The 20,647-nt window shown below is 42.3% G+C and overlaps 2 protein-coding genes and 1 non-coding gene across 4 annotated transcripts in view; all 3 read right to left on the bottom strand.

Annotated features, from left to right (window-relative positions):
* LOC115474154 overlaps window positions 1-9,566 on the bottom strand; it is a 112,240-nt gene extending 102,674 nt beyond the window's left edge. Inside the window, exon 1 of the mRNA XM_030209493.1 lies at window positions 9,093-9,566. The gene's annotated coding sequence lies outside the window, so the exon portion shown is untranslated. The remainder of the gene's footprint in view (window positions 1-9,092) is intronic.
* Window positions 9,567-13,722: 4,156 nt separating this feature from the next.
* The window catches only part of SPNS1 (sphingolipid transporter 1 (putative)), a 55,705-nt gene continuing 48,780 nt past the window's right edge, over window positions 13,723-20,647 (bottom strand). For both annotated transcript variants that reach the window (XM_030209434.1, XM_030209433.1), the window contains exon 13: window positions 13,723-14,069. In XM_030209434.1, coding sequence (XP_030065294.1) covers window positions 13,990-14,069 — 80 coding nt within the window. In that variant the 3' untranslated portion in view covers window positions 13,723-13,989. The remainder of the gene's footprint in view (window positions 14,070-20,647) is intronic.
* On the bottom strand, window positions 16,507-16,579 carry TRNAK-UUU. Its single transcript has one exon. It is a non-coding gene; the product is annotated as a tRNA-Lys (tRNA).

Here is a 20,647-nt window from a genome sequence, read left to right as displayed (position 1 = left end):
CTGGTGGGAGAAAAGGGCTGGGGCTGAAACTGGGGACTGATGGGATAGTGGGGCTGAAACTGGTGGCTGAAAAAGGGGGGCAGGTGGGAGATGTGGGCTGGGGCTGGAACTAGGGGCAGGTGGGATAATGGGGCTGGAACTTGGGGCTGAAAAGAGGGGGCAGAGAGAGAGGGGACAGATCCTGGATGGAAGGGGGAGCGAGAGGGAGGGCAGACCCTGGATTGATAGGAGAGGGAGGACAAATGGTAAATTGAAGGGGCAGGAGAAAGGGCAGAAAGTGAATGGAAGGGATAGAAAGGGCAGACAGTGGATGGAAGGGGCAGAGATAGAAGACAGATGGGCAGATGGTGAATGGAAGGGGCAGAGATAGAGGGCAGATGGTGCGTGGAAGCGGCAGAGATAGGGCAGATGTGGATGGAAAAGAGAGATAGGGCAGATGTGGATGGAAGAGGGAGAGAGGGCAGACATTGGATGGAGGAAACGGCAAAGAGAGAGCGAAGACAGATGCTGGATGGAAGGAAGACAGTGAAAAGAAGATGAGGAAAGCAGAAACCAGAGACAACAAACTGTAAACAAAATGTATATTTTTTATTTTTTTGCTTTAGGATAAAATAGTATTGTAGATGTGTTAATAAATGTTTATAAATAGAACATGTAAATAAGGTAATATTTTTATTGGACTAATTTTAATACATTTTGACTAACTTTCAGAGTCCAAAACCCCCTTCCTCAGGTCAGGATTGGATACTGTAACAGCACTATGCTGTATTGACCTGAGGAAGGAGGTTTTGGCCTCTGAAAGCTAAATGTATTAGTCCAATAAAATGGTATTATTTTATTTTCTATATTTGTTTTATTTCTATTTGTTAATTTGTAAAGTGGTGATTGGTATTTGTTAATTTTTTCAAATGTACATTTTCTGTTTCTGTGGTATTGCATTGTATGCAGAATCAAGCATCTTGGGGTTTCAGTTTAATTTTTGTCTAAATAGAAAGTTTATGATTACTTATTCTATAATGGATTAGGGTGTATCTGTGTTTGTGAAAAAGACATGGCTTTCAGTTGGCATTGACCGTGCAGGATCGACGATCTGTACTATTCTGTCTGGTTTCATTTTACAATAGGTGAATTGATGTTCTAGTACTCACTGTAGTGTTTAAGATGCTTTCCTTTTCCTTGTGTGACTCGTAGAAATTACTGCTTATGGTATGCTAGAATTGCTCTATAGGTCCTGAGTGTTTTATATTCTCGGTATGCCTAGTACTGGATTTTGGAAGGGGGTGTTAAAGAATGACCGTCCCCGGGTGTCAACTACACTAGGTACGCCACTGCGATCATATCTAAACTTACATTACCCAAATTGCAAAGGACTTAAATACAAAACAACTTACACATCCAGCTTCTCCTACATAAGCACACAACTATGGAATGGACTCCCAAAAGCTGTAAAAATAATTCATGACCATCTAAACTTCAGAAAATCACTAAAAACCAACCTCTACAAAAAGGCTTACCCCACCGATCCAACGTAAATCCTAACACCTAGCAACACAACACAACTAATGATGGAGGAGTGGCCTAGTGGTTAGGGTGGTGGACTTTGGTCCTGAGGAACTGAGTTTGATTCCCAGCACAGGCAGCTCCTTGTGACTCTGGGCAAGTCACTTAACCCTCCGTTGCCTGCCATGAGTGGGAAAGCGCGGGGTACAAATGTAACAAAAAAATAAATAAAATATACAATCTTCATCCCCTTCGACCTTCAAGGTGCCTGACACATACCTACATCATTTGACCACAATACAACCTTGTATTTGTTATCAACTGACTGGTGAACACCTTTACGGTATTATGTAAGCCACATTGAGCCTGCTAATAGGTGGGAAAATGTGGAGTATAAATAAATAAATGTTTATTCACGCCTTCAAAGAAATGAAGCAAATTGGTGAGGCAAGACTTCCCTCGGCTGAACCCATGTTGACTCTGGCCCATTAAACCATGTTTGTCTATGTGTTCTGTAATTTTATTCTTTATAATAGTTTCCACTATTTTGCCTGGCAACAATGTCAGGCTTACTGGTCTGAAATTTTCCCAGATCACCCCTTATTTCCTTCCAGATGCAGTTCAAATTTCTCTTGGTCACCTACAACTGCATTCATTTTGCAGCTCTTTATTCTTCTCTTCTCTCTCTCTACATTGCTCCTCAGGTAAGAACATGAGTTGCCCTACTGGTTCAGACCAAAGGTCCATCTAGCCCAGTATTCTTTTTTCCATCAGTTGCCAATTGAGGTTACAAGTACCTAGTGGAGTACCACAAAGCAGCAAGAGTCCATGGAACTTAACTCCAAGGATAAGCAGTGGCTTCCTTCAGGTCAGCTACCTTAACAGTGTATTGACTTTTCCTCCAGGAATTTGTCCAAACCTTTTTTAAACCCTAGCTACATTGAATGCTTTTACCACTTGCTCTGCCAAGGAGTTCCTGAGCTTAACTTTATGTTAAGTGAAAAAAAGAATTTTCTCCCATTTGTTTTCAATATGCTACTATGTAACTTCAAGAGTGTCCCCTAGTTTTTGTACTTTGAAAGAAGTAAACAGTCAGTTTTTGCTTACCTATTACACTCCATTCAGGATCACTTGTATCTGTGCCCTTGTCCTCCATTGCCAACTCCATACTTTCCACCTTGCTGTGCCATATACATGGAAGAGACCTCCTGAGTCAATATGTAAAAGCCCACTTTACAAAGATCATTCTAACTCTTATTATCCTACATAAGGGAAACACCAAAGGTCCATTGAGCCCAGCATCCTGTTTCCAACAGTGGCCAATCCAGGTCACAAATACCTGGCAAGATCCCAAAAATGTACAAAACATTTTACACTGCTTATCCCAGAAATAGTGGATTTTTCCCAAGTCCATTTAATAACAGTCTATGGACCTTTCCTTTAGGAAGCCATCTAAACCTTTTTTAAACTCCGCTAAGCTAACCGCCTTTACCACATTCTCTGGCAACGAATTCCAGAGTTTAATTATACGTTGAGTGAAGAAACATTTTCTCCGATTTGTTTTAAATTTACTACATTGTAGCTTCATCGCATGCCCTCTAGTCCTAGGATTTTTGGAAAGCGTGAACAGACGCTTCATATCTACCTGTTCAACTCCACTTATTATTTTATAGACCACTATCATATCTCCCCTCAGCCGCCTTTTCTCCAAGCTGAAAAGCTCTAGCTGCTTTAGCCTTTCCTCGTAGTTTTTGTACTTTGAAAGAAGTAAACAGTCAGTTTGTGCTTACCCATTATACTCCATTCAGGATCACTTGTATCTGTGCCCTTGTCCTCCATTGCCAACTCCGTACTTTCCACCTTGCTGTGCCATATATGTGAAAGAGACCTCCTGAGTCAATATGTCAAAGCCCACTTTACAAAGATCATTCTAACTCTTATTATCCTGTTCATATAAATGGTATTTTTAATGATTTTTGCCATAATAAAAAAAACTCTCTAATTCTCTTATTTGGCCTGTTTATCTTGAGTAGATTGTAAGATCCATGATAAGAGCCTGTCTCTTATCCGTATATGTACAGCACTGCTATGTCTAGTAACACTAAAGAAATGAGTAGTAGCAGAAGACCCATCAGCATTGACACTGCACACCTTCTCTTCCCCTGTGTTTTCTGATCAGTGTCTCTGCACACCTCATCCAGAAACAGAATATTAAGCAAGATTGTGTGTATGTGTGTGTGAAAGAGAAATGGAACAGATACCAGAAGCCCAATGCCAAATTAAGAGGCTGAGGAAAGGCTGAAGCAGCTAGGGCTCTTCACAGAAGCGTAGCCAGGTTCAGCCAGTTTGACGGCGCAGGGGGAGCGAGAGCGGACTTCCGCCGACACCGGCGCACATTTTCAATGCTGCACAATGAAAAAAAATAGGCACCGCCGCCAGCAGAACTCCGTTTGGGGGAGCAGCCGCTCCCCTGGCGCCCCACCTAGCTACGCCACTGGCTCTTCAGCTTGGAGAAAAGAAGGCTGAGGGGGGATATGATAGAGGTCAATGAAATAATGAGTGGAGTGTAACGGGTAAACGTGAATCGATGTTTACTCTTTCCAAAATTACTAGGACTAGGGGCTAGGCAATGAAGCTACAAAGTAGTACATTTAAAATGAATCAGAGAAAATGTTCACTCAATGTGTAATTAAACCATAGGCGTAGACTGGGGGGGGGCGAGGGGGGGCAATGCCCCCCCAAACGACGCGAGGCGCCGCCACGCCATTAGTTTAAAAAAAAAAAACCACATGCAGGCACGCGCTCCTCTCCGTCCGCTTGGCTTCCCTGCCCTCTCTATCTGTGTCCTGCCTTCCTCTGACGTCATTTCCTTTCGGGCGGGACGAAGACAGAGAGGGCAGGGAAGCCAAGCGGACGGAGAGGAGCGTGTCCGTCTACCCCTCTCTCTTCCTCCCTCCCTCCGGCGCAGGCAGCAGTCTTTTCCAGCGTTCCTGGCAGCGGTAGCGTTGTACACGCTGCCTTTGGCTCTGCCCCGAAGCCTTCTCTTCAAGTTCCTGTTCCCGCATAGGTGGGAACAGGAACTTGAAGAGAAGGCTTCCGGGGCAGACCGAAGGCAGCGTGTACATCGCTACCGCTGCCAGGAACGCTGGAAAAGACTGCTGTATGCGCCGGAGGGAGGGAGGAAGAGAGGGGGTAAACGGAGTCACCATCTTGGACCTCGCGGGGGGGTGGGGAGCAGAGGGAAGATGGATGGGACGGAGGGATGGTGAGCAGAGGGAAGGAACAGAAGATGGATGGGACTGCGAGGGGTGGGGAGCAGAGGGATGGACCAGGAGATGGATGGGATTGGGAGAGGTCAGGCACAGCAGAGGGAAGGAGCAGAAGATGGGTGGGACGGAGGGATGGTGAGCAGAGGGAAGGAGCAAGAGATGGATGGGACTGCGAGGGTGGGGAGCAGAGGGAAGCCTACTGGAAAGAAGACACTGCATAAAACAGAAGACACTGGGATCAAAGCGAATAGAAAAACTAAATGATCAGACAACAAAGGTAAATAAAAGTATTTTATTCATAATTTATTAATTGAAATGTGTCAGCTTTTTGAAATGTGCATCTGTGATATTTTGCCTGTAAATTTCATTTCCTTCCTCCAAATTAGCATATTCATTTGCATATGTATATATGCAAATGATATGCTAATATGCTCCGCCCATTCTTTGCCCCCCCCAAATGAAACAGTCAAACTACGCCTATGAATTAAACGCTGGAATTCATTACCAGAGAATGTGGTAAAGGTGCTTAGCTTAGTGGGGTTTAAAAAAGGTTTAAGTCCATAGACCATTATTAAAATGACTTGGGGAAAATCCACTGCTTATTTCTGGGGAAAGCAGCTTAAAATGTATTGAACTTTTTGGGGATCTTGCCAAGTATTTGTGACCTGGATTGGTCACTGTTGGAAACAGGATGCTGGGCTTGATGGATCTTTGGTCTGTCCCAGTGTGGCAATACATATGTACTTATGAGTGAAATCATATCAAGGAAGGCAGTGAATAGGGTTCCTGCCAGCAGAGACCCTTGGCCCTACTCATGATGAAATGGGAAATAGAATGGGAGATTAAGTCCATTACAATGCTAGTAGTTTGCATATCGAATGCCCCTTGATCTCAGTGCCTGCAAGTGGTCACATACTGATTGTTATATAATGGTAGCATCAAAAGCAAAAATTAAAAAAAATGGGGAAATACGTGGTGTAATAAATACCTCAGGACTTGAACATTAAATCTAATACCAAAAACTCTAAAAATGGCATATGACTGCAGTGTACATACAGTGCATCTGAAACCTCTTCCATATTGCTTTTCCGCATTACATGAATTCATAGAGAGCTTATTATGCAATTTACACAAAGTTCACTAGAGTTTGAGCTAAACTCAGTTAGTACTACCCATTGTGATGCCAAGCAAAAGGGAAGGGAGGGGAGAGGAAAGGGAGGAGAGGTCCTGTGCTGATATACTACAGGAAGCTCCAGATTGTCAGTGAGATTAAAAAGGAGGGCATAGCACGGATGAAAAGAGGGGAAATGAAGAGATGTAATCAAGAGAGTGAAACAGAGACAGAGAAGAATAAAGAGAGACATGCACAGTGATGGACTAAAAGGCACCTTCACTCCCATTGCTAGGTTTGCCTCTTCTTTTTCCCTCTCACTCTTCAACTCATGAAGCAAGAGAATGTGCATGAGACAAAGGGGTCAGGAGGTAGGAAGTAGATTGCTCTAGTCCAAGCTGAACCACAAAAATGTTGGGGAGAGGTTATGGGACAGAACCTGTTGACAATATTTTTATTCAGTTCAAAGCAGCTTCAACAAAAGATGGAGCGATACAAAGGCATTATAATGTCCTAATTTTTGTTTTCCATTCCTTTCCTAATAATACCTAACCATACTTTCTTTGCCCCTCTCCTTCAGGATTCTATAACACTGGATTTTGTCAGATTACAGCACTTCCTCTCTCCCTCAGGATGGCAACAATGGCAAAAGCAAAATAATGCCTTCTGCCTTTCAATTCAGACATTAAAATCCTGTAAGATTTCCAACCTTTATAGCTATAATCTGTCACTATAACCATGCAGCACTCCAGGTCATGGAGGCCAAATTGAGCTAGTTTGGGGTTTACATCCATTTGAAAGCAATGGGAGTAAAACAAGACTGGTTCAATCTGTCCTCCATGACCAGGTGTCATTTGTAATCTGCTTCATTCTATAATAAATCATCTAAAGCTGTGATTCCCAAGCCTGGTCCTGGAGACACCCCAGCCAGTCAAGTTTTCAGGTTATCCACAATGAATATTCATGAGAGAGATTTGCATGCAGTGGAGGCAGTGCATGCAAATCTCTCTTATGGATATTCATTGTGGATATCCTGAAAACCTGACTGGCCAGGGCACCTCCAGAACCAGGTTTGGGAATCACTGATCTAAAGTTAGGTACCAATTGCACACGTAAGAAACAGAATACAAAGATCTACACATGACTGTTACTGTTACAGACATACTTGCTGCACGCTCATCTATATTCTGTAACATAGGTGTGCAACTCACTTAGCACATAAATGCACATGGGTGGGGCTCAGAAAGGCTCCGTATTTACATGCAGAACTTATAATACTGCAAGTTATGCACTAAAGCAGGGGTGTCCAAATCTCAGTCCTCAATCCAGTCAGGTTTTCAGGATTTCCCCAATGGATATGTATGAGATCTATTTGCATGCACTGCCTCCACTGTATGTAGACAGATCTCGAGAAATCCTGAAAACCTGACTGGGCAAGGGCTAGAGGTTGGACACCCCTGCACTAAAGTGTTGCATTAAGGCACATGCATTTATACCTGACATGGCGTAACTGGGCGCACCTAAATGTTGTTGCATAAATGCCAATTTACGCTAGTGTTCTCTATTGGAATCTGCCTGCCCAGATGCTGTTACAGAATTAATGCTTAGCACATTGCATCTTGGCCCCTATTAGTGCCTTTTAAGAATTGCCCCCTATACCCCAGATTCTATATAGCGTGGCTGAAATTGTGCACACAAATCCGGTCATATTCTGGATTTGCATGTGCAATTTAATTACTTAACAACACAATCAGCACCAATAATTGCCATTTAGCAAGCAATTATTGATACTAATTGGCATTAATTAGAATTTACAAGCACAATTTGCTGTGTATTCTGTAAAGTGGTGCACGTACATTCTAATGCATGCTGCCCAAAAGGGAGCATGGCCTTGGGCAGACCATGGGCGTTCTGAAAATCTACACGCAGGGTTATAGAATATACCTGCTCCCTGCCTCTTAGGTGCCGGTATATACACTAAGTTTTACTCGGCGTAAATGGACACGCCTAGAGTTAGATGCAGGTATGGCCACTAGGCATATTCTATAAACTGCACCTAAATCTAGGCACGGTTTACAGAATGTGCCTAGGGGAAAATATTTTCAGCGCTGGCTTTTCAGGCATCATATATAGAATCTAGTCCTATATGTATATATCTGTGCACAACATTTTGAATATCTTAACTTTAATGAAGTGTTTCAAGTGAATTCTTTCAAAAATGTGGTAAAGTCTAATAAATAAATAAATAAATAAATTATATATACAGTACTTGTCCACCCTATTACATCTAGGGAGGCATTCTATAAATGGTGCTGAGATTTTGGCGCCAGAAATAAAATCTGCATGGAGTGCCGTTTATAGAATGGCGCTTAGAGCCGATTTCTGCGCCAAAAGTTGGGCACAGGTATTTACGCCAGCTGAAACAGTGTAAATGTCAGAGTCCAACTCTGGGCATTCTGGAGTGGAAATGGGGCTATTCTATACCTAAGCTCAACTTTTCAGAACACCCCTGCCACACCCCCTCTCAAGTTGCACACTAGGGGATTTAGGCACACAGGTTTAGAGAACAGGATGTGGCAGATGAATGCATAAATTTTAATTATTGCTAAGTAACTGCAATTATTAACATCAATTAATTGAAAGTTAATGGCTCATTAGCTAATTAATTTGTCCCACATGCAGATTTCGTCATATACAGAAGCTGGGGGCTAGTGTCTATAAACTGCACATAGTCCTATGGACTATCTACATATTGCACCATATATACTGTCCATAAAACACATATATATAGAACTGCACTATATATGTAATGTATCTTTTTCATCTTTATTTGAAATTTTACTATACTGCCTTCCACAGAGCTTACATCCAAGGCGATACAAAAAGAAAAGTAAAATAAACAGATGGTGTATGGTCAAAACAAAAACCATATTCCAAATAAATAATAGATTACACTAGGACAGAATCACAATCAATCCATTATAAAAAGGAAGAGCAGCGGAGGCTTGATTAGATCACTGCATCTGGCGCACTCCTGTAGGTCTTGATCAATAATGTAATCACCATAAAGCATCTGTACATCATAAACTGTATATACATTATATGAATTTACTGTGTGAAGCACACAAGGTCTGCATGAAGTAAAAGTCTCTATATCACAAAAAGTCCACTTCTCTGCTGATTTTGTATCCTTCAGAGGCTACGTGTCCTACCTGAGAGCTGGAGACCCTTCGCTGTTCCGGCAGGCACAAGGACTGTCTCTCCAATCCCCTCCTCCGTCTTCTCTCCTCACAGAGCAGGAAGCTGCGGTGGTTAAACGGCCTTCAGCAGGAAGTTAGAGTGAAGAACTACTTGATCTCGTCACCCGTGTACAACCACGCATGCACATGCTAGATGTTTCTGCATGTATAGCCAGAAGTTGCACATACATGCGATGTATCCCCTTGTGTGTGTATACATTATACAATGCCTGTCTACACTGCACTTATTTTGTGTGCACTAAATACTGTACACCATGGCAGTACACTTCTGTACCTATACAAATATGCTACAGCCACCTATAGTTATGTGTTTATCATAGCACATGTACTCTAGGAGGCTATTTTTTTTATAAAGGGTCAACTATTTGAGCCCCTGAGAACAAGCGTGAGCCAAGTCCACTTTGTTAAAATGGGAGATATTAGCCATCTAAGTTGTGAGGTATACAGTTCAATAAAAAGAACAAGTAATATGATTCAGCTTTAATCTGTATGTATGTATAATGAAGTGAAACATTTTTGCCCCTCTCTGTTGTTGCATATGTCACACAGCACAGTTTCTGACCTTTAAACAAAATGCAATATTAGACAAAGGGAACCTGAGTAAACACTTAACACAGTTTTTTAAATTACTTTATTTATTTAAGAAACAAGCTATCTACAACATCCATGTGAAAAATTAACTGCCCACTTAGTTACTTAGAGGGGCATAATCAAACGGGGCACCCATCTATAAGGGCATCCATCTCTAAGGACGGCCATGTAAAGAAGCGTACCCAACTGTATTATCGAAACAAGATGGGCGGCCATCTTTCGTTTCGATAATACGGTCGGGGACGCCCAAATCAAAACATTTGGGCTGCCCTTAGAGATGCCCGACATTGGTTTTCGCCGATAATGGAAACTAATGGCGGCCATCTCAAAACCGGCCAAATCCATGCCATTTGGTAGTGGGAGGATCCAGCATTTGTAGTGCACTGGTCCCCCTCACATGCCAGAACACCAACTGGACACCCTTGGAGGGCACTGCAGTGGACTTCACAAATTGCTCCCGGGTGCATAGCTCCCTTTGCTGAGCCCCCCAACCCCCCCCCCCCCACAACTATACACCACTACCATAGCCCTTAAAGGGTAACGGGGGCACCTAGATGTGGGTACAGTGGGTTTTGGAGGGCTCCCATTTACCATCACAAGGATAACAGGTAGGGGAGGGATGGGCCTGGGTCCGCCTGCCTGAAGTGCACTGCAGTACCCACTAAAAACTGCTCCAGGGACCTGCATAGTGCTGTGATGGAGCTGGGTTTGACATTTGAGGATGGCAAAAAATGTTTTTTATTTTTTTTTGTGGGAGGGGGTTGGTGACCACTGGGGGAGTAAGGGGAGGTGATCCCCGATTCCCTCCGGTGGTCATCTGGTCAGTTCGGGCACCTTTTCAAGGCTTGGTCGTGAACAAAAAGGGACCAAGTAAAGTCGGCCAAATGCTCATCAGGGCCGCCCTTCTTTTTTCCATTATCGGCTGAGGACGGCCATCTTTTAACCACGCCCCTGTCCCGCCTTCGGTACACTGTCGACACGCCCCCTTGAACTTTGGCCGTCCCTGCGACGGAAAGCAGTTGAAGCCGGCCAAAATCGGCTTTTGATTATACCGATTTGGCCGGCCATCTTCTGATTTGTGTTGGAAGATGGCCACCCTTCCTTCTCCTTCGAAAATAAGCTGGTTAATTAACCAACTGACCAAATGTAATTGTCAATGGGATTCAGCTGATGTAACCCAGCCAGGCTTGATTGCAGCCTGCTCTGTTGAATCTAAACCTCACTATAGATTAACTTTACCATGAGAGTAAAGTAATTACCACAAGATTTCTAAAATAACACTACGCCACAATCATAGGAAGTTCCAGAAGTGATGAGAAAAAAAGTTGCTGAAATGTATTACTGTGAAAAGGGTTACAAAGTCATTTCTAAAGCTCTGGGACTCCACTGAAGCACAGTGAGAACTATTAACTCCAAATGGATAAGTCTTGGAACATTGGTGAATCTTCCCCGGAGTGGCCAAAATCAGTCAATGGGCGCAGCAACAACTCATCGGGGAAGTCACAAAATTTCCAAGACCATCCAAAGAACTGCAGGCCTCTCTACTGTAGCCTCAGCTAAGGTCAGTGTTTATAGCCCCACAATAAGAAAGAGAATGAGCAAAAAATGGGATTCATGGGACAGTAACCAGGTGGCAACTGCTGCCATCCAAAAGTAACATAAATGCTTGCCTAACATGTGCAAAAGCCCACTCGGATGATCCCCAAGCCTTTTGGGATAATGTTCTATGGAAAGACAAGTCAAATGTGGAACTCTTTGGAGAACACAGGTCCCAGTATGTCCAGTGTAAAGCAAATACAGCATTTCACAGTAAGAACATCATTCCAATAGTCAAAATATCGTGGTAGTAGTGTGATGGTATGGGATGCTTTGCTGCCTCAAGTCCTGGAAAGTTTGCCATTACTGAAGGAACCTTGAACTATGCACTGTACCAGAAAATTCTTAAGGGGAATGTCTGGTCATCTGTTTGAGAACTGAATTATGCAGAAAGATAATGATCCAAAACACAAAAGCAAGTCTACATTTGAATTACTGGGGAGAAACAAAATTAAAAGTTTTGGACTGACTCCGTCAAAATCCTGACTTAACTGAACAAAGATTCTGTGGCAGGGCCTGGAATGAGCAGGTCATGCACAAAAAAACTACGAATGTGTCTCTGCAACAAAGAGTGGTTTAAGATTCTTCAACAGTGGTGTGAAAAGACTGACCACAAATTATAAGAAGCATTTGGCTGTAATCATTGCTGCTAAAGGTGGTGCAATCAGCTATTACGTTTAAGGGGAAGTTACTTTTTCACATAAGTGATTTGAGTGCTGGATAACTTTGTTCCTTAAATAAATAAAATCTGTGTTATGTGTTGTCTAAGTACCGGTATATAATTGTAAGCCATTTTGATTGTAACCATATTGCATATTATATACAGGTACTTATTTTGTACCTGGGGCAATAGACGGTTAAGTGACTTGCCCAGAGTCAGAAAGAGCTGTAGCGGGAATCAAACCCGCCGGTTCCCAGGCAACTGCACTAACCATTAGGCTCGGGATCAGCACCTTTGAACCAAACATGCACCAATTTCTACCAGCACATACATACACAAACTTAACACCTTCCTCGAGTGAACTGTAACACTGAGGGAGCTCTCAGATAGGTTATTTAACTAAACCACATAGGTACATATTTTGCTTTTATAAAACACAGGTTCCAACAGAATATCCCAAAAGGAATGAATATCAATGTAAATCTTCAAAAAAAAAAAAAAAATCATTCCGCATCCAGGTTCTAAAAAAAAACTGTCTTACATAGTATTTGGTCACTAAACTTCAGGGGACTACTCTCGATGAAAGTTAAGTACTGCTCCTTTTCTTAAGAATCAACATCTTTTAAAAAAATATATATATATTTTTGGATATGTAACACTGACACATCTTGATGCACTGAAAATGATCACAGCATTTATATAAAAAGAAAAGGACTCATGATTACAACTCATGCATTATTCCCTCTGAGCAGGAATCCTCCAAATGCATTGTTGAAAGTGGGGGAGGGAGAGGGTGTGGGGTGGGGGCTAGGTTCCTGCAGAGCTTGCCTGTCTTTCACTACTAAAAATGTGATTAGTGCTACTAGATGTAGGACTGCAGGTTAAAGACTCCCACTCAGCTTAGAGGGAACAGTGAGCTCATGGTATGAATGGAGGATTGAGTAATCAAACTTTTTGGATGACCTTATGTATAATCCCTATAAAATACTAAGGGGTCCTGTTACAAAGGCGCACTGTAAAATGGCTTGCGGTAGTGTAAACGCGGGTTTTGGGCGTGCGCCAATCCATTTTTTAGCGCACCTGTAAAAAGGGCCTTTTTTTTGCCGAAAATGGATGGGCAGCAAAATCAAAATTGACACGCATCCATGTTGGGTCTGAAACCTTACCGCCAGCCATTGACCTAGCGGTAAAGAATCCAGACAGTAATGACCTGCGTGTGCCTGTTACACGTGCCCAAAAATAAATATTTTTCAGATGCGTGTATCGGACGCACGCCAAAAATGAAATTACCGCAAGAGCCATGCGGTGGTCGGGCGATAACTCAATTTTGGTGTGCGTAGATGCTTACGCAACTTAGTAAAAGGACCCCTAGGTAAGATAGTTTATTTTTAGAACCTGGATGTGGAATGATTTTTTGAAGACTTGCTTTTATAAAACAGGCAAAAAATATGCAGCTACCTGCATTCTCTGCCTATACTACACCTTATAATATGTATAGAATATTTGTACGTTTGGGAAGCTTGCCAGGTGCCCTTGGCCTGGATTGGCCGCTGTCGTGAACAGGATGCTGGGCTCGATGGACCCTTGGTCTTTTCCCAGTGTGGCATTACTTATATACCTTGTTACCATATGCTGACATATATCTCCCACAATATCACACAAGACATGCAAACGTTCGCTCTCTCTTTTCAGCGCTGTGCACTACAGATTTAGTTATAGACAATGACAGATGGAGTTGGTCCAGAAGATATAAAAATCCCGAAGTTAGTATTTTATTAATAAAGTGCAAACCATTAAAAACAGAATCATTGCCAGCTCTACTGCACGAGCATCTTCCCTGCAGCATCAGATCTCGCACTGCGGCAGCATTGCTCTTTCTGTTTTGGAGCCAGAGGTTTATGCTGTGATCTTCAGTGTAAGTAACAGTACATCTCGTCTTCCTTCAATAGGTCTGCAAATACCCACAACCCCCTGTCACCAAGGCCCTCCACCTGCAGCCTCTCAGATAAGGACGCTGGAGACGGGAACTTTTGTGGATCTTCCTCTCCCAGGCACCACTATCTTCTCTTCCTCTGTCAGACCTGGAGGGGCAAGGGAAAGAGGTTAGAGTTGGACTTGGTGCCTGAAGTATTACAAAAAAGGAAGGTAGCTACTGGAGATGAGACAAGGCAGTGCCCCACAATGAACAGAGACCGACAATCACAGGTTCTGCCAGAACTGCCATTTGCAGAAGGAATGCTGCTCTTTTAGAATGGACTAGTTATTGGAGGGGGAAGAAAGTGTTATCTAGGGCTGTGTGCAGAATTTTAGGGGTGCCTATCCCCCCAAACTGACAGGCAGGTGAAAAGAATGCGTAATGCAGGGGAGTAAAAGGAAAGTAAAAGCAGCACACAACATTTATTGGGTTAAAAGAGATGACTAAAATATAAATACCTAAATTAAAAACAGAAAGTCCCACCTGAGAAAATGGGAAAGAAATTACGGAAGTAGGTGGAGGTGGAATGGGAAAGAGATAAGGGATAAAGAGATTCCAAGATGGAATGGGAAGAAAATAGAGGGAGATGTAACATACACGGGACAGACAGTCCACTGTCACTCGGGTAAACCCAAATATTTCCATTCACAGCCAAAATTTTAAAAAAGAAATCCAGGAGGTGCAAATATATTAATATGAGGGCAGGAGAAAGGCACAAGTCAAAATAAAATGCAAATACAACCACTGAGAGCTCACAGCACTGCCAGAAAATAGAGCATTAATATGTGCTTCACTAAGCATGGCGTGTAAAATGCTTCCTGCAGGTTCAACCACAGAACACATACCTCACGTGACAGTTACAGATGTTAGCAGAAAATGACTACTTAGTCTGCCCAGAGTGCTCATATGTGATTGTCACACGTCTCACTCAAATCAGTTCTGTTTTCTCTCTCTGTCCTCCACCACTAAGATACTTCTGACCCAAGCTTGCTTGAATTCTGCAAATCTTTTAGTTCCCATTAACTGTGATGGATTAATGATAATAGCTTCCCTGTCAGCCTTAACTCACTAAAGCATCAGTCCTCTGGTTCAGCAGGTTGTTTAGCCACCATATTAATATCTAGGAAAGAATGTAATTGGTTCTGGGTCAAAGAGTATATATTGAGCATTAAGATATTTAGCCATTGGTTTACAAGGGCATCGTAGGAAAAAAGTTCCACCAAGGGAATTAACTTCTTGACGCATGGCTAAAAACATTCTCTCTCTCCTGGGTGGCACGTGACCCGTCCAGATAGATCCAAATTCTCTGTCCCAGAGTGCAAAACTATACCTTTGCTTTTATATGATAACCCATTATTGTGGAGATTGCCATGTTACAGAAAGCACTACCTGCTAGACTTTTGAATACTTGTAAGTCTCATTTCCTTTCTTTCTTCTAAGAGAAAACATCATTAGCGCCTTACAGTCTCTCTTTGTATGGCTTGTTGTTTTATCTGGGAATGTCCCAGGCTTCACCAGATTTTGGAATGTTGTATAAATTTATATCTAGAAAAAAATGCAATTTGTGTTGCGACAGCTGTAGATTCAATACAACAAACTTGTTTGAAAAAATTGAAATCACTTTCCCTTTCTTAGTAATAGAGTGTGTATCAGAAATTATCTATTTGAATGTAGAGGCAAAAAAGATCTTACAGGAACCTCTTCCATAAATAGATCAGTTCCTCACCTAAATTTTTCACTCATTTGTCTTTATATTCATGTGTGCAGTCTCAGCTGTCCCAAAACTTATTGTGCACATAACGAACCACAAACCCATTTAAAATTTATCAACCATCACTGAAAGTATGAGTGGAGTGGAAAGGGTAGACATGAAGCGTCTGCTTACTCTTTCCAAAAATACTAGGACTAGGGGGCATTCGATGAAGCTACAAAGTAGTAAATTTAAAACGAATTGGAGAAAATGTTTCTTCATTCAACGTGTAATTAAACTCTGGAATTCGTTGCCAGAGAATGTGGTAAAGGTGGTTAGCTTTGCAGGGTTTTAAAAAAAGGCTTGGACGGCCTCCTAAAGGAAAAGTCCATAGACCATTATTAAAATGGTCTTGGGGAAATTCCACTGCTAATTTCTGGGATAAGCAGCATAAAATATTTTGTACTTTTTTGGGATCTTGCCAGGTATTTGTGACCTGGATTGGCCACTGTTGGAAACAGGATGCTGGGATGATGGACCTTTGTTCTGTCCCAGTATGGAAATTCTAGAAATGGCACCAATAAAAATTATGGGCGCTCCAGGATGAGTGCTCTTTGTAGAACAGAGTGTCAAATTTTGTGCTCAATTTTGGGAGTGAGGACTTAGAAACCTGGTGTAAATCCTGGTGCGAAGATCCCTATTACTCGGTAACACTGCGCACATCTTTTGTGAATGCCCCTGACCCACCCATGCCTCTTCCATTCTCTTCCACCGAGAGAATATGCCACAAATTCACCACCCTTTTCATGAAGAAGTATTTCCTCAGGTTACTTCTGAGTAAAAAAAACTCAATTGCCTGAACAGGGACTTGAACCCTGGACTCTCAGATTAAAAGTCCGATGCTCTACCGAATGAGCAATCCAGGTACTATTTAGAATAGTGATTAGCACTAATTTTTATTGGGGCCATATATAGAATTCAGACCATAACTTATTATACAACCAGCAGTATATGCAGAGTGAAAGAGCCATGCTTGAAGCATTCGGGGAGTGGCACCCACTAATATGTATAAGTTATACTTAGAAATGCTGATATTGTGTAAGTTACATATGTAATTGGGAGCCCCACCTATGTCAAAAGCCCATGGTCTGCTCCTGTGTATAGCCTCTTGCAAATACGCACTATGTAAGTTAAGTGGGTTTCAGCAGAATCGCATTTATGTTCACACATATGCCTGTATATTCCATTATTGTGAACATTTATGTTACGCTTACACTGAAACTGAGAATAATCTATCTCCTTAAGATTAAAGGGCAAATGGTTCTACAAACTGCAACACTACTAGCGGGGAATGGCAAAATTACAGGCCTGAGATGAATACAACATATGAGGTCAATTATACTTATCAAGTTTGTTCTGTCATACTACTGAAAAACAAAAATGCCAAACGTAACAATTTGAATTTATCAGAAATTCCATGGAAGCCAATACAAAAAAAAAAAAAAAGAATTGGAAAGACTCTGCCCCTGCGAGTACTACAAGCAATTATCTTAACTGTAGCATTCTGTACAAGTTGTAATCTGCTGAGAAATTTCTTTTGACAAGCCAGTATAGATTGAAAGACTTGAAACTACTGCTTGCATAACTGCATGAAATCTGTGGTTGCAAAAACAATCCGAGTTGCCTTACCATCCTCAGGCTACAGAATGCCTTATTTTGAGACAGCTTTACTGTGTGGAAGAAAAGAAAGTGCTCAACTTTTACTTCTTCACAGGGGCAACAATAGCAAAAGTAGGTGCTCAAGGATAACAGAATTACTCATCAACAGTACCTTAGTCTCATCAAGATTTAATTTTAGCAATTAAATATGGCTGAAAAAGTAACGATTCAGAATCTACAACCTGCTTTTGAAGAGATACAGTCACTCCAAATACCACTCATTAGGACATTCAGTACAAAATATTGCACACAGTTTGTACCACTAAGCAAAAAGTGGCTGTAATGGGCCTTTGGGAAGATGCTAATTGTACTAACTGTAAAATTCATACAGGAACTACCTTATAATCGTTTTTTGGAATGTCCTTCCCTACATCATTTGTGGACGGGGGCACTGAAGGTGATCGAGGCCACACTACAATCTTATTTTGAATGGTCTTACACTACTCTTCTGATGGGTGATGGAAGTCCGCTCCGAGAAGTGGGGCTTTGATGCTCAATTGGCTGCTTTGTTGGTTAAATACATCTTTCAAGCATGGGTGGATTTCTTAGCCCCGTCCTATAGAAAAATAGTCTGGTAGTGGGCATCTGTGGATTTTGGAATGTGTAACATGCATAATAATATAGTAGATAATGGCAGATAAAGACCTGAAGATAAAACTCATTGTATGTGCTACTTCATATGTAGATTTAGTTATCACTGTATGTTGACCCATGTAAGTTTCTTTGCTAAGCAGTTATGTTGTGCGTTTTCAGCGGTTCTTGACTTAATAAAGACATTTTTTAAAGGATTTAATTTTAGCTTATTTTGATATAGCCAATCAGTAACTAATAAAAGATACCTCTTATATAGTTTTGCTGATGATAAAAAGGTTATCACCACATGGCAACACAATCTGAATATACATAGAGACTTTTAGACCAAGATCACAAAAGTGGCTGCTAATGGCTAAAGATATATATGAAACCAAATTTGCAAAAGGAAGACCTTTCTTAGATCCCTAGGTCTGTCGAAGCTTCCTTAACATAAAGTGGATTACCTATAATGCAGGCTCTCCATGGACAGCAGGATAAATCAGCCATACAATTCTCCTACCTCCCCTTAAGGCTGACGTTGCCTTTAGCTGTAGAACAGACTGAGGAGGAGGAGTGTCAGTTACGAGGAGGGAACATTCACTCATGTCCAGAGAGATTTTCTAGTCTTCTCTGGGCTCTGGAAAGAGAGTTCAGTCTGCAGCCATCGGGAAGACATCAAACTAGAGAGTTGCACGGGGACAGAAATCTTACCCATCCCTGCCCGTCCCTGCTAGAATCTCACCCATCCCCACCCGTCCCCACTGGAATCTTACCCATCCCCCCCCGTCCCCGCAAAAATTTAACCCATCCCCACCCGTCCCCGCAAGAATTTAACCCATCCCCGCAAGAATTTAATGGCACATAAAAGAAAATTCTGGTCAGCTCCCTCAGTCTCTCTCTGGATTTGAGCCACATCACTGTAGGCAAGGAAGGAATGGAAGCTGAAACTTAGAACACTCTGGTGTGCACATGTAAGATTTGTCTCAGATTTCTGGCACTGCGTGCTGAGAGGTCACCACATGTCAGACCTGAGGTCTGCGCATCAGCCCGGGAGCAAAGTGGATTAATTGTAACATAGTAAGTGACAGCAAATAAAGACCTGAACAGTCCATCCAGTCTGCCCAATAGTCACACTCATTATCAATTCATGATTAAATTAACGAGTGTGATATTATATACTTTCTTTCGTGTTTCTGGAACATAGACCATAGAAGTCTATCTGGCCCTATACTTATGTTCCAACTGCTGGAGTTCTCGTTGAAGCCCACTCCAGTCTATTCGTCTTCTCATTTGTGGGATACAGACCGTAAAAATCTGACCAGCACTGTCCTTATGTTCCAGCCACTGAAGTTGCTGTTTAAGCCCTTTCTAGCCCATCCTAAACCAGACTGCCATATATTAGAGACAGACCATACAAGTCTGCCCGGTATCGGCCCTAGTTGATCACAGCCAGAGTCACCATCTAAGCGTCACTTGACACATCCACACACATGCAGCCATTTAAGGTTAGGATTTTTATAACTTCCATTTTCTAATTAGAGATCCTTTGTGTTCATCCCAAGTCTTTTTGAATTCCATCAGCATTTGTGTCTCTACCATCTCCTTAACGGAAGACTTTCCACATTTGTGCTGTTAAAGCAAGGAGGAGGAAGAGACAGCACTCAAGGTACTCGGTAGATGAGAGGCTGATGCAGTGCAGCTTACACTTCCACAGGAACCCCGCAGAGCTGCTTCCATCCCCGCGGGAACCCCGCAAGACCTGCTTCCATCCCCACGGGAACCCCGCAGAACTGCTTCCGTCCCTGCGGGAATCCCGCGGGTTCTGCGGGATTCCCGCAAACCCCATTCCCGTGTAGCTCTCTACATCAAACCCCAAATGTATAGCTGACTATATCCTGCTTATCCATGGAGAATCATTCATTTTCTTAAAGTTTACCCTTCTGAAGATGTTTGCTCTAATATAATTTAGCTCTGATCAAGTGTTTACATTGAACCACACGATACAGTAGAACTGATCCTAGCCTGTCAGTTCCAGACTCCCACTGAATCTTGGTGAGCACCACATCCATTGTTGCTTCACACAAGTGGGTCCCTCAACTAAGGTACAATATAGGGGGTGAAGTGTTTCTGTGTACAAAAGAAGAGCGGGACTTGGGGGTGATTGTGTCTGACGACCTTAAGGCGACCAAACAGGTAGAAAAGGTGATGGTCAAAGCCAAAAGGATGCTTGGGTGCATAAGGAGAGGGATGACCAGCAGGAAAAAAAAAAAGAGGTGATAGTGCCCTTGTATAAGTCTTTGATGAGGCCCCATTTACTGCGTGCAATTCTGGAAAATGCACCTACAGAAAGATATACACAGGATGGAGTCAGTCCAACGGGCAGCTAGAAAATTGGTAAGCAGTCTCAGTCATAAAACATAGGGACAGGCTCATGAATCTCAACGTGCATATGCTGGAAGAGAGGCGGGAGAGAGGGAGATGCTTAAATAGCGTTGATATACAGGTAAGCCTTTACAAATAAAGGAAAACTCTGGGAAAGAAAGGGCATGAGATGAAGTTAAGAGGAAACAGGCTTAGGAGGAATCTAAGGAAATACTCTTTCACGGAAAGGGTGGTGGATGAGTGGAATAGCCTCCCGGTGGAGGTTGTGGAGATGAGGACTGTGTCAGAATTTACGAAAGTGTAGGACAGACACGTAGGAT

Source organism: Microcaecilia unicolor, chromosome 7 (assembly GCF_901765095.1).
Source record: "Microcaecilia unicolor chromosome 7, aMicUni1.1, whole genome shotgun sequence".
Taxonomy (NCBI): domain Eukaryota; kingdom Metazoa; phylum Chordata; class Amphibia; order Gymnophiona; family Siphonopidae; genus Microcaecilia; species Microcaecilia unicolor.
The sequence above is the reverse complement of the archived record's forward strand: the minus strand, read 5'-3'. Positions and strand labels throughout refer to the sequence as shown.